Source organism: Antechinus flavipes, chromosome 3 (assembly GCF_016432865.1).
Source record: "Antechinus flavipes isolate AdamAnt ecotype Samford, QLD, Australia chromosome 3, AdamAnt_v2, whole genome shotgun sequence".
Taxonomy (NCBI): domain Eukaryota; kingdom Metazoa; phylum Chordata; class Mammalia; order Dasyuromorphia; family Dasyuridae; genus Antechinus; species Antechinus flavipes.
The window spans coordinates 314,017,775-314,045,102 of record NC_067400.1 but is presented as its reverse complement, the minus strand read 5'-3'; the positions used below and the strand labels follow the sequence as shown (position 1 = coordinate 314,045,102).

General features: G+C 33.8%; 1 protein-coding gene across 1 annotated transcript in view; it reads left to right on the top strand.

Annotated features, from left to right (window-relative positions):
* TMEM39A (transmembrane protein 39A) overlaps positions 1–24,753 on the top strand; it is a 29,453-nt gene extending 4,700 nt beyond the window's left edge. The window contains exons 3-9 of the mRNA XM_051985333.1: positions 4,483–4,705; positions 8,251–8,334; positions 13,307–13,461; positions 19,088–19,436; positions 20,204–20,391; positions 22,213–22,333; positions 24,355–24,753. Of these exons, the coding sequence (XP_051841293.1) occupies positions 4,483–4,705; positions 8,251–8,334; positions 13,307–13,461; positions 19,088–19,436; positions 20,204–20,391; positions 22,213–22,333; positions 24,355–24,588 (1,354 nt within the window). The 3' untranslated portion in view covers positions 24,589–24,753. The remainder of the gene's footprint in view (positions 1–4,482; positions 4,706–8,250; positions 8,335–13,306; positions 13,462–19,087; positions 19,437–20,203; positions 20,392–22,212; positions 22,334–24,354) is intronic.
* The last annotated feature ends 2,575 nt before the right edge of the window (positions 24,754–27,328 follow it).

The window sequence follows — 27,328 nt, the reverse complement described above, 5'->3', positions numbered from 1 at the left end:
CAAATTTTTCTTTACTAAGATATCTTAGCAACAAATGAGTTTGAAAAACTGGTTATACGAAAATTTTTGTTTTAATGGTTTGTGTTCTAAAAGAATAAATGATTTAATTTGTAAGCTTAACTTATCCCTGTTTTTCCTGGTTCTCAGTAGCATGATTATTAAGAATTAAGTGTATTTTTAGCTACCTCATCAAGAAGTTTGATTGTGTAGCAGTGGGCGGGGATTCTGTTCCAGGTTCTCCCTAATCTCTTTTCTAATCTGTCATTTTTGCCATCTGAACAAAGTTATTACTTGCTTTGATTTAAATCAGCATTTTAATTCTAAAACGTATTATCTATACTGTTAACAGCCTCATCTTTCACTTTTACACAGTATAAACCTTATACTCCAGCCAAACTAGTCTTCTAAGTATGTCCTGTACTTGATTCCTTAAATTTTGTCTAAGCTTTTTTACATCACCTGAAGTGTATTATTGTCTACAGTATCTTTTTTAAAATTTTACTTATTCTTCAGGAAATAGCTGAAATCTCCCTATCCATTGCAGTCAGAGATGTTTCCCTCTGACTTGTAAATACTCTTGTATTTTTGTATAAAGCTGCTATTTAACTTCTTTATTAATTTTATCATGTGTTTGTTTTGTCTTCATACCTATACCTTAAACTTCCAGTAAGCAAAGATTGGGCCTCTACTTCTTAATAGACTTTCATATTATTTTTCCTAATACTTGCTATCGTTTCTAATCACTCATTTATCAAAACAAAACAAAACACCCCTTGAAAACAAACAAAACAAGAGCTGTTTTTAAACACTGAAGTAGGCAAAGTTTTTGTCTTTACCCTAGGAAAACCCTGGATGAGTTTTATTTCCTCCTTTGGATCATGGTACCATGTAGTAAAGAATATGTCCTAGATATAAACAGGGCATAAATCCATTTGTCTAATCTATTTTGACAGTCTTTTTTAGAGAAGGGAAATATGAGGTGTATGTCTTGGAGTATTTGAGGGAATTTTCTAATGAAAGTGGTAATCTTGTGGTTTAGGGATTTGTGTGTGGGGAAGTTGTTAGCCAGAATTACTCTTCCTTTTTCTTCTCTCTTCTCCTTTCATATACTTTATTTTGTAAAAGACTTTTGACTTATATTCTTAATTATTATATTATCTTTTTTAACTAGCTTTATCCCCCTCACCCTCCCCCTGTTTCTGACTATATTACCTGTCTCAGTGCTGCTACTTTAGTTGATCCTTAGGGATTATTATTCTTTTACTCTGAGTGACTGAGGAGTTCAGAATGCCTCTGAGGTAATATACCTTCATTACTGGAAGGTAAATGATGTCATTGACAAAAACTGGGAAATTGGGAATAGGGAGTGGATTTTAAGTAATAATGAATTCTGTCTTAGACTGTTGAATTTTGAGACATTAATTTCAAAGTATTTCAAAGTATTCATGAAATAATTGGTTTTGTGGACCTTTTCTTCTATTATTTCCTTCTGTCCCTTTCAGGGGCTAGTTGTAATATTCTTTTGATCTTGTCCATTAGGGGAAAAGATAGGTTCTGATTCTTGTGAATTTCTAAAGTATAGAAAATTGTCTTGTATTACTTCAATAGTGTATTGTGATTTGGAAACTTAATGTTGGATGGTCAGTCTGAAACTGATCCCTCTTTTCTAGAAAACATTTTCTGAAAATACCATCCTCACATGACCTAAGCTTTTTGCATATTCTGCAACAACATTCAAGTCTCTGAAAATTATCTCATTTTGTATAAACAATTGGAAACTTGGTTCTCTATGTCTGTACTCAAAATCATAAAACCATTTGGTTACTGATCAATGCTTAGTATAGAATATCCCACTATAAGAAACTAGCAAGAAAGGCAGAATATTAATCATGGAAATATGCTTATTTGCTCTCCCTGGGTGCATAAAAATGGTACCAATAATCATAAGATCATAGATTTAAATCTGGAAAAAAAAATCTTAGATCTAGTCTAGCTTTTTGATTTTATAGATCAGAAAAATAGGCCCATCTGAGATATGAATTAAGTTATACAAAGTTCTTTTGGGAGTAGATAGTAGAACTTTTTGCTATTTATACAACAGGGGATATTTTCAGAGACTTAAAGATTATTCATAGGACATGAGGAAAAGCCTTAGTTATGTGAAAAAAGTATCTTCTGAGAGGATTTTACAGAAGAGGCATCAATTTTATAGTCACCATCCTACACCAAAATTTTCAAACCTTGAGTGCTATTTGCATGGTACGTAACAACTTGCTAAAAATATTTTAAATGATTTGCTAGAATCAGAATTTAGATTTTTTCTTTTATTTATTTATTCATTCATTCTTTTATTTATTTATTTTGCTTTTTTTCTTGCAGTAGGGTATTGCTTCTAGGGTTTTCCTCGCTCAATTAGCATTTTCAAAGTAGCTCCCTTTTTGTAATTTTACAAAATGCAGGTCTTGTTCTATTGTATCTTAGTGCAAGGACTCCCTGCTTGAGTAATATTCTGCAAGAAAACTATTGTTCTCCATTTAAGATTTGAGATTAGGAGCTCCAATTTATTGTATAGTAGATCACCCTAGCGAAAAATAGAGATATCTGGTATTCTTTGGACATTATCAGCAGTATTTCATTCCTGCTCTTCAGGTGTTATCAGATACAAACTTGTCTTTTTAGGGGGCTAAAGATGATAGATCTTAAAAGGACCAAGGCAGAACACTGCTTGTTTAAGCTACCAGGGACCCATTATAAAAGAAGATGAGAGTTCTGCTCCCTTTTTGGATTGATGTACTTATGGGCAAGCATTCTGCCTTGATTATCTTAGGGTGAATCAGTGTAGATACCAAGATAATTAAAAGACACAAAGACATTAAAACCTGATTCCTTTCAAAAAAATAAGAATTTTTTTTTTTTTTTTTTTTTTTTTTTTGCAATAGGAAACTAGCTTTCGGAATTATGAGAAATACCTGTTTAGATTACAGTTAATGAATATAGGCTTAGATGTTAAAACTGAATCTTTAACATATGTGTTCTTCAGGACCTCTAGTTTCTTTATTAACATAACAATCGAGAATCTACAAAGCATATAGTAATTATGTGACTCTAACATCCCACTGCTTAGTACTTCTATCTTGGAGGTATTAGGTTACCTAGGTTACAGCTGCAAAACAACAAAGGAGAGTGAACAACATAAAAGAAATGACTTGAGTCACAGGGAAGAAAATGACAGGGACTGGATAGAATAAGGCCACACTGGGAGGTGTGCCTGGTGGAACACTGTTATATAGTTTTGCTCTAAGTTGTAGATAATGTTATCTACATACTACTATTTATACTCAGAACTTTGATTTTGGAGTTCTTTGTGAGAGAAGATGAGAAGCAGGGATTGAGAATGATTTTGTTAGAGACACAATCAAAAAGAATCCTATCATGCTGGGAATAAGAACTCCTTTCTTGAACCAGGTTTACCTAAAGTGATTAGACACTGAAACATTTGCTTAAGGGAAGGAAGGAAGCCTTTGTCAGAAAAAAAAAATAGCCTTAGCGTTTGATTACTCAGTATTTTTGAAATTGGCTTGACCTAAAGCATAGCAGATTTCTTTCGATTTGTAATAGTGAGCAGGCTGTCCCCCTGCCTCTATCCTGTGTAGAGTGTTTTCTTGGCAGAAATACTCCAAGTGATGGTAGCATCTATAGATTAGAAATTTGTGTGTCTTGCATCCATGCATTCCTTTGTCAAGGAACAGAGGCATTAGAAGATGACTGCTACCTACTACTAAGTCTATTGTGACTTCTGTTATTCTTCCTCCCTTTGCCCCATAACTTTAAGATACAGATAAAAGTATAGATTTATACATGGGAAAAGGTACTGGCTATGATGATGTGGGCTGAGATGAGGACTATCAGTGAAAGACTAGGGGTTCATATACTAAATGAACTTGACACAAGTATATTGGTAGTTACTTCAATTCATTAAAATAACATTTGCATCACCAAAGAGATATATTTGAAAATTGTTAAGGAAATTTTATACTTAACTTTTTTTTTTAATTTTTTAAATTTGATTTTCATGTTTTAATAAGTTATTGATGTATTAGATCATTCTAAGTGTGAAAAGGTCAGAAAAGAGCAGGTGACTTGATAGGGAGGTGGGTAGAGGAAGCTGAAGAAAAGAAAATATAAGTAGAATGAAAAACAGAATACCAAGAAAGCAGGACAAAATAGTAGAATAAGTATGAGAGTGTGAAAACATTGAATTAGAGTAGTAAAGAAAGCAGAGGCTAAACTTATGGCCATCCACTTGAATCAGATAGGGGGGGGTTGCTGGCTTTAAAACACATGCCCCTCCATGTACATAGTAAAACAGGTCATTTTAATATTCTGTCCATACAACTGTTGTGCTTTTTAAAGCTCTTTAGCCTTTTTTATTGTCATCTAAGTATAAAAAGGTCTTGAATTAATTATAGTTATCTGTTTCAGGAATGGTAGTGCTGTTGGCCTTTCGGTCCCTCCTATCACAGCCTTAATCACTCCTGAGCCTGTACGTCATTGCCAGATTCCAGACTTGCCGGTGGACGGGAGCCTACTCTTTGAGTTTCTCTTCTTCATCTACCTTTTGGTAGCCCTGTTCATTCAATACATCAACATCTACAAAACTGTGTGGTGGTATCCTTACAATCATCCTGCTTCTTGTACTTCACTGGTAAGTTTTATTGACCTTCCAGTTCAAATTCCTTTAGGTCTTATTAGATGCTTATATATCTCATTATAGGTATAAAAATTATGTACAGCAAAAATATCTTTTCATTAAAACTTGGAAGAATCAAGTGACTTACAGTCCAAGTTCTATTCCAAGAATCTTTTCTCATAGTTCATGTTTTGAAGGAATGAAAATAATTGGAGATATATAAATGGATCAATTCTGAATTCTTTAGTATGAATGCATATTTCTTGCACTATCACAAGTATTTCTAGAATAAATTATATTGTCTCAAAGAGTAGCATGGCATTATGGATAGATAAATCAGACTTAGAGTCAAGATAATCTGGGTTCAAGTCCTCTCTCTGTGGTCATTGCCAAGTCATGTAAATTCAATTCTTTCAGGCAATTCTGGAAGACTATATATTTTAGAACAATTGCCAGTTTTCATTGTTAAAGAATTTTCTCACTGAAAGTTCCCTATACTGGTGAAATCACAGGTGTAGGGTTAAAAAAAGCAAAACTTAATCCCAAAAGCTTGGAATAATTTGAATTATGCTAGTGATGATGTTTAGGTTTTTGCCAGTATCATTCAATAAAAACCAATAAAACAAATAGTCAAGCTCCAATTTGGGGAATTGTTGAATTTGACTCTTCTGAGTATCATATTAAATTTAATGGAAATGTGAAGGTTCTGTGTTTTTGAAATGCAACAGGCCACAGGCTTCCAACTCAAATATTACCCAGCCAGTTTGTTGTGACATTTTGGTGCATTCCAAAGTTGGCTCTGTTGAGTGACATTTTCCTGGATTTCTTCCCCTACTCTCTGCTAATTGTTGACAGAGGGAATAGAAGACAGTGATAATCCTTGTGGAAAAAGAATAAGAATGTCCAGAAGATGGATACTTGCATAAATGGCAAAAGGCAAGGCAATGAGCACTTTTCTGTTAAGTGCTTACTATGTGTCAGGAACTTTGCTAAGCACGGATAATATAAAAACAATCTCAATAATACATTGAGATTATCAAAATGGTTTTTAAAAACAAGTTCATGTCCTCAGGTTAAGAACTCTTGCCATTGATTAATATGTTATTGTCAGGAAAGTTTGGACTAATCTGTTTCATAGTTAATGTGCTACACAATTAGTTAACAGTAATTTTTACTTCTTGTATTTACTTGACTCTTCCTAAGATTGTAATTTTCATGAAGGCTGATGCTATGGCATATAATATTTCCATAATTCTTTATAGTGGTAGTATCAAACTCAAATAGAAATGGAAGCTGCTAATCTGTACATAAGGATTCCTTTGGGCCTTTTATTGACAAGTTTTGAAATATGTTCTGTATGTTTTATTGGTCTTTATTGTTGTTAAGCATTTCACAGTAACATTTTAATCTAGCTTAGGCAGCCCTTGATAAGATATGTGTTTGATACTTCTGATTTGTAGTATCCAACAGAGGGGAGTGTTTAAGAGGTAACTTAGTAATTCTTTGTTGGTTGATTAAAATTTTCTTTGTCCTTATGATGACTCTCTCTGCTTTTCTTGAGTTTTTAAGACTAAGTAAGGAACTTTTCTACTCCAAACCACTGTGATTAGAATTTTTATTTTTAAATATATGTTGAAAGTATAACTGCTGAATCTTCATTATTCTCTTTAACATGAATATAATCTAGTCCTAAAGCCTCAAAGAAATGTAGAGATACGAATTTGAATTTTTTTTGTTAACATTGCACATTCTGAGATTTTTTTTTATGAAATTGTCTTAAAATTATTAGTATTATAAAAGTCTAAGATTCCATCTCATCCTCTGCAAATTTGCAAAGATGACAGAAAGGTCCAGTATTCAGTTTTGCAAGAGCTGCATGAACATAAAACTGGAGGAAGGGCCGTATTTGTGAAGCTGTGAATTGGACTGATCTTTCTGAATATCGTTTGAAAATTATGCAAGAAAAGTGGCAAAATATCTGTATCATTCGATGCAACAGTCTTGTTCTTGGGTATATACCTCAAGGAAATAGATTGAATGTACTGTAGTAATATTCTTTATGGAAGCAAAAATTTGAAAATGAAGTGGGTGACCATCATTTAAACAATAGTATATAAATGTAATGGAATATTATTTTAAAGTATATGACTAAAGAATTCAAAGAAACATGGGAAGATTTCTATCATCTACAAAATAAGCGGTACCAGGAGAAACTATGTGCAATGACCTCAGTTATGTAAATGAAAAAAATCACTAAAACAAAGCCAGACCTTGGGTAATTGGGAAAAACAGTGAAGGTCCTAGAACATAGATCATGACACAAGTCTCCCTTGTCATGTAGGATTCAGAAGTGGGGTAAGGATGTTGTAGACATTTTCAGAAGTAGTCATTGTTTTTGGAGGTTTCTGTTTAATTGATTTTCTTTGTCATAAGAAAAAGTTGAGTAATCTCAGGAGCTGGAGGGAATGAGAGTCTCAGAAATAATTATGATATAAAGACAAAATCAAAAATATGTAAAACAAATTATATCTGCTCTATTAGTTGATACATATTTTGTTCTAGATCCCATTGTTGTTGATGACAGGCAAGGCAGGGTGGTATACTCAAAAGAACAGTGTATTGAGTCAAAGATCTAACTGTGTATCCTTGGGCAAATGACTTCACTACTCTGGACCTCCATTTCTTTACATCTAAAATGTTTTGATCTCTGTCAATAAAAAGTTATTTTAAAAAATAATAATAAAATAAAATGTTTTGATCATATGTAAGATCCTATCTAGCTCTAAAAATCTATGGCCAAAATACTTTCCCATTTTGTGAGTAAAAACACTGCCTAAGATTTTGGAAGCTTAATTAATATGCCCAACTGAGAGATTACCAGAGCTAGGTATATATTTTAAATCTTTCCACTTTTCCAGTCATCTGTGCTCTATACCAGAGGTATCAAAATTGTGACCCTCAAAGAGGCCTGGAATCAGGTTAAAATGTAATTGGGAAATGTTTTTTTAAAAATATAATGCTTGTGATTTTTTTTAAAGTCAGTGTGAAGTCTGCAAGGATCTGTTTCTATTTTGAATTTAATACCATTACTCTAAACTATAATGCAAACTTTTAAATTGTACGTTTAATGACATTTCCAATTTATATTTAATTCTTTGGTCAGCCAATAATTATTCGTGAATTGTGGCTAATGTTTCTATAGCACTTTGAGGTTTGGAAAGTGCTTTACTCCCAGGGAACTCTATATGGTGTATAGTGCTGAGTACTATCCCATCTACAGACTGAGAGAACTGAGGCTCAGAGAGTTGAACTTTGTTCAGAGCTGTACAGTTAGTGTCATAGTTGGATAATAGTGTTTCCTAATTCTAGCACCACTAAAATACACTATAATTTTTATCCCTGACTATAATGGTGGCCGCATAGGAAGTGTAACTTTTAGATGACTTAAAGATCCTTCACTGTTAGTGCAAACTTCTTTTCTCTGGAAACTAACATCTACATAGTACTTTTCAACTGAATACAGTCTGTTTCTTTCTGATACAAATATTTGTTCTCTGTAGAATTTTCATCTCATTGATTACCACCTGGCTGCATTCATCACAGTGATGCTAGCAAGGAGGCTTGTCTGGGCGCTCATCTCAGAGGTAATGCCTATTTTGCTATATTCTTTCTCTTTGAGGGCTCAAGTTGAAGATATTATGGTTATTAAAAATGTCTAAGTTAAAACTTATTACCACTTTTTAAAGAATTATTTTTTTAATTGCATGATGTATAAAAGAAAAGTGTTCTCCCCAAACATGTTCGAATACTTGTTTAAGGAGAACTCAGTTTCCTCACTTTTTCTTGTACTGTATTGACTGACAGTTTACAGAAAATTTCCCAGATCTCCTAATTATGAAATTATAACTCCTTTTGGAATGGTATTGAATTTGAATTGCTTATAGATTAAAAATTCCTTTTAAGTTCATTTGGCAGGTTTGATTAAAGAAATTACTTCATATTTTTTAAAGCTCAACTTAATTAACATTTACCAATTTCAAACTTTGCGTACAGTTCTATGGATTATTATATAAATTTCAGTCTTTAAAAAAAAGATCATCCTCTAGGGAGAAGTTTTATTTTTTTATCAGAATGTATTGTTATTGCCATGTTAGATTCTTACGCTGTACTGTTTGCCATTTGTTATTTGTCAGATAGCAATCAGAGCTAGTAATTCTTGACCTGAGAATTTTGCCTTAGTCCCATGAAGAATATTCAGCAGAGCAAAAAGAATAGCTTGGTCAGAGGCCTCCACCCTGAAAAGTGATTTAAATCCTTTGAGTTAATCCCAATTTTTAGCTTTGTTTTTATGGGCAAGAATTAATTGAATATTTGAGATTACATAAGAAGGTTAGTTTTCTATATTTTTCATAACTAAAGATATTCTTTGGTTTCATTTTTTTCCCCTGAGCTTCCTTTATAAGGAGGATTTTAGATGCATTGAAAATTTATCTAGTATCTTCCCTTGGGAAGAATTCGAGGGAACCCTGCCTCCAAAAATTTGGATATTTGTAAAATGCTTTATATATATATGCTAAGCTGATCATGGAATTTTGTTGTCTAACCATCTCAGTTGTTTGGAAAAAAAGGGGGTCAATGGATGTTCATTTAGAATCAGAATGATTAGTCTCAGCATCGTAAAAAATGTGAGGAAACATATAATAGTCCTTGGTGTTTGTAGAGTGCCATTTGGAACAAGGGAAAGCCATTCAACTTGATCTTTCGTCTAAAAGACTCTCAAGGAAAATATGTTTTAGAAGAGTGATTGCTTGCTTTTTATTCAGGCTTATTAAGATCCTGAGCTGAGTTAGTTTTATGAGATGCATGTAAGAAGCTTACAGAGAAAAACACCGGAGAATGTAACTAGAAATGTCTGCCTATTTACTTTGGAAAAACAGTAAATAAATTCTCTTAGGCAACCATTTAGTGACTGAAACATCTTGCATATGGAATTGGGGATGTTTATAAGTACATCTTTGTGCCAAGATATTCAACCTCACAGTCTTGAGTGTGAACTCAATAATGAAGATTTCTCTTAGAAGTTTTAAAACCCAGTTTAATAATTATTCCATCCTAAAAGTTCTTTTAAGCCATCTGAAATGCAGGGTTTGCTTTCTTAAGTAGCTTGGACTACTTCCTATATAGAGAGGAAATGAGGTGGTCCAAGAAATTTTTTCATTGCAAGTTTAACTAAAAAAAAAAAAAAAAAAAAAAGCAAATGGGGGACAACTAGGTGGTGTAGTGGTAAGAGCACCAGCCCTGAAGTCAGGAGGATCTGAGTTCAAATGTGGCCTCAGACACTTAACACGTCCTACCTGTGTACACTTAACCCCAATTGTCTCAGCAAAAAAAAAAAAAAAGAAAGAAAGAAAGAAAGAAAGGAGGTAAAAAAGCGAATGGATTTATTCAGCAGTTGCTATTATTGGCTCTGACGTTTAAAATGAAGACAAATGATGTATTGGAAAATATGGCTACTCTAAAAAAATGTTTTTGAAAATTGTGTCATAAATGGAAAAATATACAGAGCTATGTTTACAAACACAAATATGTATGGTAATGGAAAAATGCTGAATTCATAGTCAGAAGACATGGAGTTTTAAAACACCAGGTCTTTCATTTATTATTTAGGTATGGCATTTAACCTATTGAGGACTTAAATTTTCTCATCTTCAAAATGAAAATTTTAATACTTATGCCAATCCTGACTTAGAGTAGAGAATGTGTTCTTAAACTGTTGTAATATATGAAAATGAACTATTTTTAATTAATAGTAATGACCCTTATGGATTGGCTTTTACATTTTTTTATGGGAAAATTGGCATAGCTAGAGTCAACCTACCTAAAATTTTTGCTGTTTGACTAATGCAAAATGAAACGATAGTGGATGATAGTAGTCCCAAAACCTGCTAAGAATGTTTTCAATGAAGAGAAATTGTTTTATTTCCCATTATCATTTTTTGCATCTTTTATGCTTCCTACCTCATACCAGTCTCCTGGGATGTTTGTTGTTACTTCAGAACTTTTGGTTCGCAGTTTCAGTATTTATTCAGTTGTTATTTTCCTTAGATACTTTTCCTGCTCTTGAAGATACATTGCTGCAGGTAGCAGTGATATTTCAGTGGTCCAGATGCAATGCAGATGTTTTCCTGCAGTCCAGATTATAATCATATATTATTCATTACTTATTTACAAAAATTATGTAATTAATATTACATCAGTGGAACTTAAGTAAAATTTATTAACAAAGTAGATCATTCTCAAAGAGTAAACTTGTTTTAAAAAGTCAAGTCTAGATTCAATTAGGTCACTTTCCTTCCTTAACTGTCCTCAATCACAGATTAAAATAATCCTGGTTTTACTGGGGGAAAATAAAATAATAAAAATTTTAAAATCCTGGTTTTAACTCCAGGCTTTTATTTTAATGCTGCTTTCTTACTGATTCTGAATCTATTTTAGAGTCCATGTCAAGTATGTTTTTTCAGGACTTACACCATTTTGGCCTTAAAATGCTTTTAGTTTCTCTTTTATTGTCCACTATGAATACTTCTCCGAAATTCATTCTTGTACCTGCTGCCATTTCCAACCGGCAACTAAAGTTATTATGTGTGAACTTCAGCTCCATTCTCTTTCTCTGAACTCCTCCCTTTTCATTTTTGTTTTGCAGAAATAGCAAAGGGGCATTAATGCAGTAAATCCTAAAAGTCTAGATAACTTTCCACTTACAAGTAAAATATATGCTTATCCTTCCCATGAGGTGGGATATACTCCAACTTGAAATTGATTTAGCATTTAGCAACTCCTAGCAGAATTTTAACAAGAAACTTTTGCAAATTGTATCCTAAAAAAAGTTTTATCTTTTATACAGAAATAGAATATTTTGAACATATATTTTAAAGTTATAATAGATTTAACTAAAAGTGAAAAATAGAGAAACTACATTATGTCAGCAATATTATTCAATATTGTTTTAGACCGTTTAAAATACCTAGACAGCACAAAATACCTGAGCATATATCTGACAAAATATTTTTATACAAATAAATAGATCTAAACAATTGAAACAATATTTATTGCTCATGAGTAGGTAAAGCCAAAACAATTTAAAAAATAACTTTCAATCGTAATAGTAATAATTTTTCCAATTACATGTAAAGATAGTTTTCAACATTCATTTTTGTAAGATTTTGAGTTGAACATATTTCTAACTAGTTTCATGGCCTTATTTTCCCTTTAATTTCCTAAAAAATTTAACTTAGTTGGGAAGAGTGCCAAAAACACCATGTACAGATTTTTAGTAGATGTTAATGTTAGTTTGCCTGCCTCTTGTTTCCTCTTTGTTTATTATCTATGTAACAGGGAGGATCTCTGCTCTGAGGAAGACCAGTCCTCTTTAAGGAGGTGCTGGAGCTAATAAACCCACGAATTCAGAGGCCATTCAGAGGTGAGTCCCATCCATTGGGCCCTGTTCTGCCACCTCCAAGTCCACCTCCCTCCTGCCAGGACTAAAATTTATTGGGCTGCTACTTCACTGATTAATAGCAGCCAGCCCTGGGGACCTTGGAAATGGGGCTGAGTGGGTCCAATGGCTGAGGCTCCTTCTCCAGGGTTTTGGCTGAGAGTTGGTAAATAAGGTTGAATTAGAATGGGTATTATCAATGGAGAAGCATAAGGTTTGTACCTATTCAGAATAACTGAATTTGTACATCATTGTAGGCTTAAATATTGCATTATCATCTTATCATTATTGCTACTTAATCATTTTAAAACTTCCACATTTAATGGCAACATGAAGAATATTTAAAGGGAAAAATTCTGACCTCAACCCTTATATTAAGGAAATATATATAAGAAGAATACACAGACTAGCATTTACTCACTTTGGGGATAGGGGATAATATTTGTTTCTAATAGCTTAATTTGTACAATGTATCACTACATATTTTTCCCCTTCCTCATCTTTGCCCTTAGCTATTTGTGGCCTGATTTGAGAGATTGAGAGCCTTGGAAACACTCCTTCCTTGTGTTTTCTTTTTCATTTTCTTTTTACATGTGCTTCTGATCTTTATTTATGAGAGCAGACAACTGTCTCAGAAGTTATAGAAAGTCAACTTTTCCTTCTACTTCTTAATTTTTTCCTCTCTTTGAAGAAGAAATTAGGAGCTACATAGCTCCAGGTTCTGACAAAATGTTTTCTCATTGTCATAATTTAGCCTTCAGAATATTGGATTTAAAAAAAAAGGATAGATTCCTATATCTGTATATTCCCATTTTGCAAAACTTAAAAATCTCAACATACTTGTTTCCTTTCCATTAATTTGGATTCCTATTTTTAAAACCAAACAAAAACTATAAGTGGTTGAAGTTTGAATGGGTTTTCTTGGGGGGAGGGCGGGGGGGAAAGGTGCTTTTGAATTTTCTTTTTCTTTCTTTCTTTTTTTTTCTTTTTTTTTGGCTTTTCCTTGGAACATTAGTAAGCCCAGGTGGCCTCACTTTAACCATATTTGTTTTGGAAAAAAATAATTACTATAGTATTCTCTGCTTTATGAAATCTTATATCTGGTGCTTCTAAATTTCCAGGCCTCTAAGGTGGGTGCAGCATCTGTGATTCACTACGTATTACTAATAACAGCTCGTTTGGTGCTGCTTACCTTGTGTGGATGGGTGCTTTGTTGGACTCTGGTCAATCTCTTCCGAAGTCATTCAGTCCTCAATCTCCTTTTCCTTGGCTACCCGTGAGTAATACATTCTTAACATTTTGTTATCAACCCATAGCGAAATAATATAGGGAGAAGTAAGGAAATGGTAGAACTAAAATACTTAAAAGAAAAAGCATCCATTTGGAAGCTTTGTTAGGTAGGAGTTATTGGGACTTCATATATTAGGAGGACAAGTATGATGTTTTAATTATAGAAGGATCAATTGTAGAAAGGATCAAGGTTTATAATGCTTTTTTTAGCTAGATACTTGCTTAATAAAAATATTCTTGGCTCATGTAAAATAATCAACGGTCAAGATGTTGATTTATTGATTTTGTACTCCTTTATTAAAGCATACAATTACAATACAAATTTGGTATTTCACTAGAAATGATCATGAGTGTGTAGAACGAACTATAAGTAAAAAGCTGTATTTTTCAGTAATGAGCTCCTTTGTATGATTAGAATCATAATTCTTTATAGAAGGAAGAATTCTTAAAAGTCTTGTCGTCAAGTCCTCCTCATTATGCATTTCAGGAAACAAACTCAGAAAGATCAAGTGATTCTAATGCCATATTTGAATTGTTTTAGCTGTTTCTCCTTCAAAGGAGGAGGGACAGGTTAGCTTTGGATAATATAATAAATCTTTTAATGGATACCCAGTACAGAAAAAAAGGCTTGATTAGAAAATATGCTGTCAGTTTAAGGGATAACTTTCTATTTGGGATCAGTGATAGAATTAAAACTTAGATTTCAATTAGAAATTGGTAAGGGCAGCTAGGTGTTGCAGTAGAGTGCCAGGCCTTAAGTCAAGACGGTCATCTTCCTGAGTTCAAATTTGGCCTCAGACGCTTACTGTTTGACTCTTGATCTTCACCTTGTTTGCCTCAGTTCCTCATCTGTAAAATGAGTGTAAAAGGAAATGGCAAACCACTCCAGGAAAACCCCAAATAGGGTCATGGAAAATTGGATATGATTGAAAGAACTGAACAACAAAATAAGAAAACTTAATGTGATAGGTTTTTTTTTTCTTAAATAAGCACATTTGATTTTGTGCCCATAATATGTTTTTCCACAATTTGCAGCATTTTAAATGTAGATTTCACTTTTTAAAGATACATACTATATATTTTATGGCAATGATTTATTTTCATTTTTCTAGCTTAATTTTGTAACTACATCAGAAAATTGAGCGATGATTTGGTTATTTTGTTTTCCAAAACCATTTAAAAGAATGTAAATCAGGTCTTATTCAATGAGTAAATAATGTTTTTATATTTTTTCCATATGCTATTAAGAAGAATCAATGGTAAAATTATTGAAATCATTACTGAAGTAAAACAACAAATATTCTAGGTATTTTTCTTCTACATATAAAGTTATTCAGGTAAAAATAGGCATATATTTTGAGCACAAATCTCCAATATATTTTATTTCTTTAAATATCAATTCACCAAACATAGTCATCTATAAAAATAAACTACTTCAGTCAGGTCAATAAGAGAAACATAAAGTATATGGCTAATTTCCTCTTCCTCTTTATTCATAGACTAGAAAAGAAAGAGGATCTTTCCTGCTTTTTCAATTCCCAAATAATTTCTCAATTTAGTATGAATTAGACTGAAAGAAGAAAATATTCTTTCTACATCTGCAGAAGATATTGCTGCTAAAAACTGGATTATCACTTCAGTTTTCTTTGAATCCAGGTGCTTGACTTCCAGTGTGATTTTATTCAAAATCTCACCAATACATATTTTTGTGATGCTTTTAACCTTGAGCTTAAAATTGATTATAATTGATATTACAGAGGGACAGTTGCTTTCTGTGTCTATATATCCATGTTATAGCCTTTTTTCTTTGACATTTAAGGATTGTGAGAATATTGATAAGCAAAAAAAAAAAATGGGCTAGAGGGAATTCATGAATTATTGATTCATTTTTTTAAAAAAGGTTATACAAGTGTTTATCATAGTTGATAAATTAAGGGTATAATCTTTATTATAAAGTCTTTGAGTTTAAACATCTTAAAACTTTCTACTGCATAGATTTTATTAAAGAAAGCATTTTAAGAAAACTTCCAAGAATCAGATTTATAATTTTTAAAGGTAGTTTTATGAAATGCTTAGGTAAAGAAAGAAGAGAAATGAAACAAAGATTAAAGATTATTTAATTTCTTCCATGCCCATGAAATTTCCTTTCATGATGCAACATGAAGTATTGATTTCAGTAGTCATCTTTTAATAGCCACCTTTTGTCCACAATAGTACAATTAACTGTAGCAAATGGAATAAAATTTTGTAAAGTTTTAATAACTTAATGATGTTTTCATTTAGGTTCTCACAACTTTATATAACGGTAAAAATTTACTTTGGATACTAAGTTATAATTTATTTGCTACCTAAATAAATCATCAGGTCAATGTATACTTATAATGGTTACTCAGAATATTTAGATTGAAACAATGTGCCCAGCACTGTACTAGATGGCAGAAAATATAAAAGTATGAAGACATAGACTTTGAGAAGTTAGAAGTCTTCTTGGGGAAATGATATCCCTGCAGAAAACTAGATAAGTAAATGCAATATCTAGTCAAATGATAAACTGTATGATATTGTTAGCATAGTAAAGGAAGAGGTACAGCTGAGCTTTGGAAGAGAGAAGGCGATAGGGTATGATTAGTAGTTTTCAAAGAGTATATTAGCTTCTCCCAAGCCGGGAGTGTTTGCAACCAGCATATTAAAACAGGGAGAAGAAGGGTGTTCACTTCTGATTTTGGAAGGCAGACCATAATTGAACTTTTGGTACAGAATACATAGTATTTGGAGGAAAGAAAAAAGTAAGAAACAAGTAGAATTTGTTACAGTGTAGAATAGCTTTGGAGATTGGATGTTTCCTGGTGTCTTCTCCTGTGTGCCTCTGTTGTGGGTGGTCCCCTTGTTCTTATGTGCCAGTCACTAAAGTAATTGGTAGGCAAAGTCACACTGTTCAACTTCCTAAACATTAAGGCCTTGAAAACACCAAAGAGATGTGGCTTTGATGAATGTGTTAAAGTTATCAAAGGCTGTTTCTTTAATAGCACCTGCAAATGCTTTCTTCTCAGGCATTGTCATTATCAGATATAAGACCCAATCAAGTGTCTACACTAACTATTGTGGGAAATTAGAGAAAAGAAAGGTCTGTGATGGGACAGTTTGGTAAGTCTAATTTCAAAAGAAGTTCAGCATTTGGATTGGTGGAAAGGAATAGACAGCATATGACAATTGAGGGGAAAAATAATTTGAATAGTAATGGACAATAAGGAAATCACCCTGACCATGTCAGAAAATGGTATAAAGTCATAGGAGGCAAGGTTAAGTTGGTGAAAAGGCTCCTGGAATACCAAGCCATAGGTATAGACAGTTGAGATATTGTAGGCAATAAAGAATTAGTAGGTTTGTAAATAGTTGATGTGTAAAATGGACCAGCAGAATAGAGTGAGAAAAGACTTTTGGTATATGATGCAGGGGAAAGGTGATGAGAACCTAGATTAGAGATTAGGAATGGAAAAGTAAAAATCTGAGAGTCTTAGCAAAGAAAAATCTTCTGAACTTGATAAAAGAATGTGGAGGAAGGAGAAACAAATAAAACGATTCAGCCTGCAAACTAGTGGATCTGAAAGGATGAGAAAGTAGGTATTCAGTTTTAAGCATGTTGAGTCAGGTGATTGTGATAACCAGTCACAATGAGCTGTAAACAATTAGGAATGTAGGATTAGAGAATGTTGAGGTATCAAAATGTAAGTTTGGGAGTCATCATCAGAGAATTGAGGATTGATGCCCTGAGAGTGGAGGAGCTGTCTAAGGAAGTAAATGGGGGGAAAATAAGTAGAGGGCTAAGGACTGAGTGTTGCCTATAAATGAAAAGTAGAAAGGAATTATGGAGAAGTAGTTAGTCAAGTAAAACATTACAGAAGTGACAGGAAGAGAATCTTAAGAAGGAAAAGGTGATCATATACAGTTAAGAAGTTAGAGAAGACAAGGACTAAGAAAAGGTCATTATTTTTAGATGGAAGGCCATTGAGGAATTTCCTTGGGATCCAGTGGGTGGTAGCCAGATTATAAAGATATGGGGGCAGCAGATGTGGGATATTTATTGAAGAAGTTTGACTAAGAGAGGAGGAAAAAATAGAATGATAGAAGGTGAGGGCATATTAAGGTCAAGTGAAGGTTTTGTTTTTTGTTGTCTTTGTTTTGTTTTTAAGATAGGGGATACCTGGTTGGCAGAAAGTAAGAAACCAGTGGAAGGGCTGGGATACAGAAGAAGAGTCAGCTTTGGAGAGAAGGAACAATAGCTCTTGCTCTGAGATACCAAGAAAGAATAAGAGGGTAGACGTAGAGACAGATATTTTGAAGCAAAAAGTGGGTAAATATCACAGTATTCCTTTTTCTGCAGTCCCTTATTTACTTTCATCTCAACGTATTTCTGTTTCTACATCTAACCTCTCTTCCATCCATTTAGTGTCAGAGAAAGACGTCTGCATTTTCTCTGAAGGTAACAATCACTTGTCATAGCTTCCACTCCCTCTCCAAATCCTCAGGAACTTTCACATTTATTCCTTTCTCTTTCCTTCCTCACTCCTGACCACTAATCTTCTGTCTCTTCCTATAAGTTCCTTTCCTTTTGCCTTCAAATAATTATGAGCCACGTTTATCTTAAAAAACCTAAACCAACACCCTTCTTGATCTTGCTATCCTTTCTTGAATGAGTAGTCTTTTTTTCTGCCTTCTTTTCATTTACATTATTTTTTATGTTTCTGCTGTTTCTGAAACTGATTTTTGCAAAGTCACTACTAATAGTCTTGACTCCAAATACAGAGACTCTTTCTGTTATTATTCTACTTGAACTGTGTAGTATTTGATGTTGGCCACCAGTGCTTCTAGAAACTCATCTACTCTGTCCATGAAATTGTATTTCTCTGATTTACCATTTCTTCTACTTTATTGGCTTTCTCTTTTTTATTCCATTAACTAGAAAGTTTTCTGTGATTCAGGTTTTAGCATTCTGCGATTTTTTTTTTTTCGGTATACTCCCTACAAAGTATATCTTTCCCAATTCATTTGTCCTTCTCTATTCTGACAGTTTTTATGACATAAGACCTTACCATTTCATATGTTATATCTTCCTATCACTATTTCTCTTCCTTTTGTCTGTTCTTCATACTACATTTATGTGTCTTTAATCTAGATTTATATGCAATATAGTCTATATAAATCTGTCATAAATTCTATATATTCAACAAATCATTCTAATCAGAAGTCTCTGATGAAATGAATGTTCTTGAATTGCCCTTATTTTTATGCTACAGATGTATTTATTCATGTGAAATAATAATCATATTTCATTTTAGTATCTAGGTCACCCTAGCTGTAATCTAATAAGCACATAGAGAAACATTTTTATTTTCTCACAAGCTACTAGAGAACCAGATTAGTAGTGTACTACTGAGAATTAATGTGCTTTCCTAAGCTACCTTGCCATTAGAGAGGGCCTTAGCTATGATGGAAATCTTGGGTTATTTTCACTCTAATAGCTACTCATTCACAAGTTTTATTGACATGGTTACAAGCTCTTGTCTTGGACACATCTGTTATCTACTTATTTTCATTTTCACCTTGTTTCACAGGTTTGGTGTTTATGTGCCTCTCTGCTGTTTCCATCAAGATAGTAGAGCACATCTTCTTCCAACGGACTATAACTATGTGGTTCAGCACCAGGTGGTGGAGGAAAGTTCCTCCGCTATGGGTGGCTTGGCCAAATCCAAAGACTTCATCTCCTTGTTGCGAGAGTCTCTGAAAGAACAATTTAATAATGCCACACCCATCCCCACTCACAGCTGTCCTTTGTCACCAGACCTCATCCGTAATGAGGTAGAATGTTTAAAAGCAGATTTCAACCACAGGATCAAGGAAGTCCTCTTCAATTCCCTCTTCAGTGCCTACTACGTTGCATTTCTGCCACTCTGTTTTGTGAAGGTAGTGGTTGTCTTGTTTTTGTGCATTTTCTGGATTTGTGTGTACATTACATAAACTCGGTATTTCTTGTTTAATTCCCCTCTTCTCTGTCTCCCCTTCGGCAGCCTGGATGGTGGAGTGCGGCTGCATCTGGAGTGCACTAGTACCGCTCCTGGTTGGTCGATAGGTATTTCCATATATGTGATGCACCTATGGTGCCCCCTTCCTTGTTTATTAATTTTTCTACACCCGGAGAGAATTAAATTTATACTGATACTAGTATCAGTGTGTAGTAATTTTAGTCCAGGGTTTTACTGCAACTGAGATGATTGCTCTTGGTCTTGCTTTGACATCAGAACTTTTAATTTTAGCTAACCTTTATCTAATCTTCAACTCGATCTATTGAAAAGGAAAACGTTGCTGGATATACCTTGGGCAATGTGGCTGCCTGCATATTTTGGGACAGTTATGTGCCCACTACTCATCCTGAAGCAGTTCTACAGCAGTATGAATTCATTCACAGGAAACACTCAGGTGGAGTGCTTCTAGGAAGAAAGCACAATTGAACTATAATTATTCTCCCAGTCCTAACCCAAACCACTAAAGAGTCAAATTGAAGGATTTTGGAAGACACTGTTCTTGAATTTTCTGCGCCGACAACCGGGCAGCTAATGCATGATTTTTTCCAAGTGTTCAACATATCTACAGGGCGTATGTTTACGCACTCATCCCTATCTCCTCTGTTCAGAAATGCATGAATCATTTATCTTTCTTCTGATTTCTTCCAGAGTACCCAGTACTATGACATGCGCTGGTCATGTGAGCACCTCATTATGGTATGGATTAATGCCTTTGTCATGCTCACCACACAGCTGCTACCATCTAAATACTGTGATTTACTGCACAAATCAGCTGCTCACCTGGGCAAATGGCAGAAACTTGAACATGGGTCCTACAGCAATGCTCCACAACACATGTGAGTAGAATTGAGGGAGATACCACATATCACCTTTTTGCAACTGATTGTGTTTACTTGCTTTGTGTGCCATTCATATTCATGAGTATATACATTTAATTTTTCACCATTGTCCACATGGATGCTCATCTTATCACTCTAAGCTGAACATAAGCAAAGATATTAACTCTTCATTCTCCTTCAAACCCTCTCATTTCTTCCCTTTCAGCTACCTGGTTACTTTAGGTAATGTTATAATTTGCTTCCCACATTAGCTTTCTTCTCCCAGATGCAGATGATTGTCATACATCTTTATTTCTTTCCAAGAAACTGAAAGATTGATTCTATACCTTCATTGACACAGACCAATATTGATTAGTTACCATATCTAGGAAGCTGTAACTTCTGTTTCTGTGACAAGCCTTTTCTCCTTTGCTAATAACATTGATTAGACATCTGCTTCTATGTTGCTTATCCTTTTTCACTTTCTTTTTCCCAAATTCCTAATGATTTGATTGGCCTCCTACTCAGATTCAAACCATTTCTTGACTTCAAAGTCCTCCCTAAGTGTTCCATTGCTTTTACATCTTTTCATCTCCTGCTTTTCTGCACAATGTTTAGTTTTCTTAGAGCTGAGCTCCTTTTTTTTCCCATTCCTTCCATTGTACCTTAAGCCTGGACCATTCTTCTGTGTTCTTCTCCTCTAAACATTACACAGATCCCATCATGTGTAGAAATCCTTTCCTGATTTAGTGGAACAGATTCAGGTAACCTTTATCCCCACCCAAAAGTTCTCCCTTCAATTATCTGCCTTGATGTCTGATACAGATTAGCACAGGCCCTCAAGCCCAGGATCTGAAAGAAATTGGGCCAGACTGAAAAGAAACCCGACTATGGGCAAAGGACAAATTTCAATAAAAATTGAAAATACAACCCACAGCACTAGTACTGTTCTTCTGCAGGCTACTGATGGCACATGGCCATGAGGGAGTGTATCATCACTATGATGCTGGTAAGTGTGAGTAGGGCCAATGGAAAATTTTCTGGAATGGGAAAATACTAGGTTGCCAGTAGACTCTTTATTCCATAAATATATCTAAAAAGCTTAAACTTAAAAACCTAATTATTATAAAATAAATGGTGAGTTAATTTATATAATCAAAACATATACAGTTTTCAGAATTTCCTCTCTAAAACCAGGTAGCTAATGGGAAAGACTCATTTTTATCCAAATTAATTGAAATAAAACCAAACTCAAAGAACTTTAATAAAATTAAAAAGTTTCTTTATTCTGCTGTATAGACTGCAGCATGTTTTAGACTCTTAATGTAGGAGAGGACATTATAATTTTTATGTTATGTCTATTCATAGCAAGTTATATACAAGCCCTGGCTATATATTACTTACTCTCACTGTTGCTCTTGCTAGAATCGGCTTCTCTTATAATTAGGTTCCTTTTAGTACTTTCAGATAAATCTTTTTCACTTGGGATTGAGTTGACAGCTCAACCACCAGTATTAAAATTCGTAACCCATCTATAATACATCAAATATTTATCTTTGCTCATTTTCCTAAACAAGTTAATTGAATCTTCTAATTCTAAGAGTTATCAGTATCACTTTGCATCCTATTTCTTACTATACTAAAATCCAGTATAATAAACACTTTCTATTTCTTTCAACTTGACAAAGGGATTCTGTATTTCCAAACCCAGGCAGGTGAAGCCTTGAACACTTCCTTTTTTGAACATTTTGTCTCTTACTACAGAAATGTAGTTGTCCCTTTCAGAGACTATAAATTCTCCTGTTGCCTATGTATTAATGGTAAATTTTTCTTCTCTAGATGGTCAGAAAGTACGATATGGCCTCAGGGTGTGCTGGTACGACATAGTCGCTGTTTGTATAGAGCTGTGGGGCCTTATAACGTAGCAGTGCCTTCAGATGTCTCCCATGCTCGTTTTTATGCAAGTATCTCTTATTTATTCTCAAATCTGAATTGGGGATGAGGGAAGTTTAGGAGATGATATTATATTAATTTGATTCTAATTCTGAATACACATTCTATAGAATTATGAAGCAGATATTTTAAAATTTAGATTTTTTTTTCATTTTTTTAAATAACTTTTTATTGATAGAACTCATGCCAGAGTGATTGTTGTGAAAGGTATATTGAGGAATTCAGAGTAGGATTTGCGTGAAAGCTGTTGCCTTGAAAGAATACTTGTCTTCCCTGGTGTGCTAGGCATGGGGGATTACCAAAAACTCTTGTCTAGGAGCATTGCAGCTAAAGATTAGAAGCCTGCTTCAGAAAAAGGTTTTCATATGATTTGAATCCTGAGTAGATTATTCTAAAGAAGTAAAATGGGGATACTATTCCACAATTAAATGAAGCAGATGATTTCCAAAGAAGATGTGTGATTTTATTTTAGCATACATAGAAAAGTGTTTCCTGACTTGTGAGGCCTGTAGGCCAATAATGGCTTAATGGAAATCATGGTGACTCTCACTGCTCTCTTGAAAACTGCAATTGGTATATGTTAAGTAGCAGAGTACTCAACATGCGTTTTTGGACACTTTGTTCAGGAGAATCTTGCTGACTTAGAGGGAGTTAGCTGGTAAATTACTATGTCACTAATTTGCTGGAGTTGGCTTACTAAATTATAGTGGCTTTCAGTACTGTGGATCTATTATTTTTTAAGACAGATTGCTAATAAAATTAAACATTCTTCTCACAGTCCTTAGTTTGGTATACAACCCCTGACCATTTATCATTGGCTCCCAAGTTTCCTTTGTAATACCAGGCAATGGGGGGTGAAAGTTCAGTTGAATTACATCTTATTTTTTTAGCAAGAGGCTTCTGGCAATTGAATGCCTTCAAAGCTGCCTTGAGGAATTGGTTATACCCTGGTCAGGCACAGAAGTCTTAATTAATTTCTATTTGAGAGAAGTCCTCTTTACTTCCCCGCCTCCATGCCAGCTCTAATCTAAGAAGACTTGTTAAGGCATATGCCTTCTTATCACCAATGCTCATAGGCACAAACCCCGTTATTTTTACTTTGTTGATGCTATATCACTTAGACTAAATACTTGGAACTGGGAGGTTGGTGGAGAAAGCTTGAAATCCTGTTTCATCTTCATTTTTCTCATCCTGGTTCTGTATATCCAGCTTCTTCATAACCAGAAAATATACAGAAATGCATGGTGCGTGACTTAGATCAGTGGTTCTCAAACTTTTGTTTTCAGTATCTTTATCCTATTAAAAATTATTGAGGATCTCTCCAAAGCGTGTTTGTTTATCTGGGTTATATTTATAGACATTTACTATATTGGAAATAAAACTATTTTTGAATTTGTAGACTCTCTAAAAAGGTTTCAGAGCTCCCCAGGATTCTCTAGACCATATTTTGAGAACCACTGACTTAGATAGTCATGACCAACTACAGGAAATAAAGAGAAAAATTAAACAAGGATTATATTAAATATATAATATTGTTTTTCCTTGAAATTATCTGGAAAAAAATGTTGTACAATGTAGGATTTTTACTAATTTCAATAAAAATATACACATGGTTCTTTTTAGGAATTAATGTGCTGAGATGTATTCTCCCTAATATTCTCATGAGGAACTGCCTTAGAGGGTGATTTTCTTTCTTTTTTTCTTGAAGGCATTGAAATAAGATTGAACAAGAAAATTCATTCTACCATTATTTCTTGGGAACAAAAATCTCAGAGGGTATTGATTTTCATATCAAGACTAAATTTAAAACGAAAGTACTTTAGAGCTAGTTCTATGTACAGCCACATTTTTTAGCATGTTCTCTGGTTTTTCCAAGAACCAGTACTTTAGTGTCCTATGTAATAACCAAACTTAATAATTAAGTATTAAATTATTAATTTAGAATAATGTCATCAGAGAAACATTTCATTGAAGATAATTTTAGTCATTCTTATATAGCTTTTTTTTTCCCCAATTTTTTTCTTACAGTTTCTCTTTCATCGTCCATTAAGGCTGTTAAATCTGCTCATCCTTATTGAGGGAAGTGTTGTCTGCTACCAACTTTATTCCCTACTTCGGTCAGAGAAATGGAATCACACACTTTCCATGGCCCTCATCCTCTTCTGCAATTACTACGTCTTATTTAAACTCCTCCGGGACCGAATAGTATTAGGCAGAGCATATTCCTACCCGCTCAACAGTTACGAACTCAAGGCAAATTAAGCTGCCTGGCCAACAGTGAGGGAAAACCCAGATAAAAATATTTTCATACAGTTCTATTTTTTTTTTCTCGCAATGTTTATAAATATTTAAGATATTTTATATTTTGTATACTATGTGTTTTGAAAGGTGGGAAGGGTAAGGGCTATTAAATGTCTCCATAAACAAGGTGATGTGCTTTTTTTTCCTGTGTTAATTGTTTCTGAGTATATGTATGTGAGGTCGTGAATATAGAGAAACTGATTGTGAAATGAAGTTCATTGTTTTAAAGTCACATTTTGTGTTTTAAGTTGGGCAATGGCTTTGCTACATCTGTCTTTCTTAATTCTTTTCCTTACATAAGGACTCCTTTTTCCCAAGATAAATAGAGCTTTCCTTTTGTGGCTCCTTTTTTTTCCTTCTCTATTGCCAGTAATGAAATCTGGAGAGAAGGATAGAGATTACTGAATCAGGACAGCAATGAGAAAAATTACTAGGACAAGTTTTAGGTGCCCTATAATGGTATATTGAGCCCCATGGTCACATTCACGATCATGGAGTGTGTCACCCTCTTCCTTCTCACTAATTTATTTATTCATTAACAAGTGTTTATAGAGAACTCAGTATATATACCTTTTTATTTAGTACTGTATGAGATAGGAAAATAAAAGAAATGATCTCTACCCTTGAGAATTTATATTGCAACTTGGGGAGTAAGAGGAACATCATGAAACAAGAGAAAAGTAAGTGTAAGTCATTATATAATCAAATAATGATATATTATGAAATGACTGATGAGCATGTATTAGAACTGATCAAAGAAAATATTGATCTCTTAGAGAAAAATGGATAATAGACCAGGATTAGTGGAGAAGTTAGACTCTAGTTAATGAAGGAGAAATAACATGATTTTCTTTGTTTACTCATGTTCATAATCATTTATACTATTTTATTTCCATATTTTGTTCCCTCTGTGGACCAATTTTTGTCATTTGTGCCTTTCCTCTTACATATGTTTATGGATATAGTTTTTCTGAATTGTCAGTGACATCAAATTTTTGTTCATCTAAGAATGATAATCTAAATTGATGTTTATTCAGCCCAGAGCCTGCTTCAAAGCTAACACCTATACTTGTTTGTTGATGCTGATGAAAAGAGCCAGGTTAATTAGAGGATAATATATTAGGAGTTGCTCCCAAACAGAAAATAAGTGGGTATGGTATCTATGTATATGTGTATAAAAAACCAGTCTATATATAACCATATCATATGTAGGAATCATCATGGCTAAATCTATACATAGCTAACATCTACAGTGAGAGGAAAATTAACATTCCATTATGTTCTTATTTGCTTCTCTTCGCAAATATAATTATTAAAGTGGTTGTGCTTTATAGGGCTTTAATGATTTTAAAACTATTTTTAAAAATTTTCCAACTATTTAACACTAGTAATCTTTGCCCAAATGTGCTTTCTTTAGGTCAAGATAGGATTAATGGGTTGGAATGTCTTTGGGAGATAAAAATGATGAATAAAGATGAGAAGTTAGTGTCTGGTCCTGACTGTGAATCAGTTAAAAGAATAATGAGGACAAAGAATGACTCAGTACTTCTCTATAGACCCTTTGTTACATAATATATCATAGTATATCACCAAATCTCTAATAAGCTTCTATTATATCCCCAGTTTCACTGGGTGCTGTAGGAGATAGAGAAATAAGAGTTGGGAAGATAGGCTCCATGTCTGGTGTGTAATCTTTAGCTGGATAATAGTATCTTAATGGATGGTACCTTATATCAACTTGGTAATGAATTTTTGCAAACTGTCAGATCTAGTGACATAGCTAGTCTATCAGCAATCTATATATTCTGCAGATTGAAAGGATCTGCTTACACTCTAGATATGACTTTCAAAAAACAAGGGTTACTTCCTTGTGATGGATTAGGCATTGGAATAGGATTGCATTGTATATTTAACCAACGGAAATATGGAAGCTCATGGAACCAAATGTCCCGTGTAAAGTAGCCAATTTATTGGTTATACCAAATTGAAATTAGAAGGAATCCAGAAGTGTTTTGGACAATGGCAATGTCTGTGAATTCAGGAAACTATTTGGCATGAGTTATATCTTGAACCAGAGTAGACATGTCTAGTAAAAGAAGGTAGAGAAAAGCAGATTGGAGTGATTTGTGGTGGGAATTCTCAGGAAACCTTGAGGAGATGAATGAATGTCACTTTTTCCCCCCTTTCTTAACTAGGGTGGGGTGTACAGTTTCTCAGATTTAAGGATTCCTCCTCCTCTTGAGTCCTAACCTGCCAAGGCCTAGAATTTCTATTAAAAATTCATTCCATTGAACCTGAAAACTTGGGTTTTCTGGAATCCTTTTTGAAATGTTCATATTTATGACCTCTAAATCTGTTCTTATCAACTAACAACCTTGAAGAGATTAGCTAAAGGTGAAATTTAGTGACTAAAGGGTAGAGAGGAGAAAATGGCTTCTAGACAAACTTAATGATTTCCAAAGTTTGTTCAAAGCTAACCTTAGTTACTAAAGTAGAAATCTTGAGAACATTGAAAGAGAAATGACTCATCATTTCATCTTAGAATTCATATATGAAAAAAAAGAAAAGCCAGGCAAAGTCAGACATGCACGTTAGACTTTGGAAGAACAGATTTCAGAATGGAAAGATAATTGAGCTCCCCTGACCTAAATTTCTATGGATGAAGCTGGTCCAGATAGGATTATTTGGAATATATTCCTAG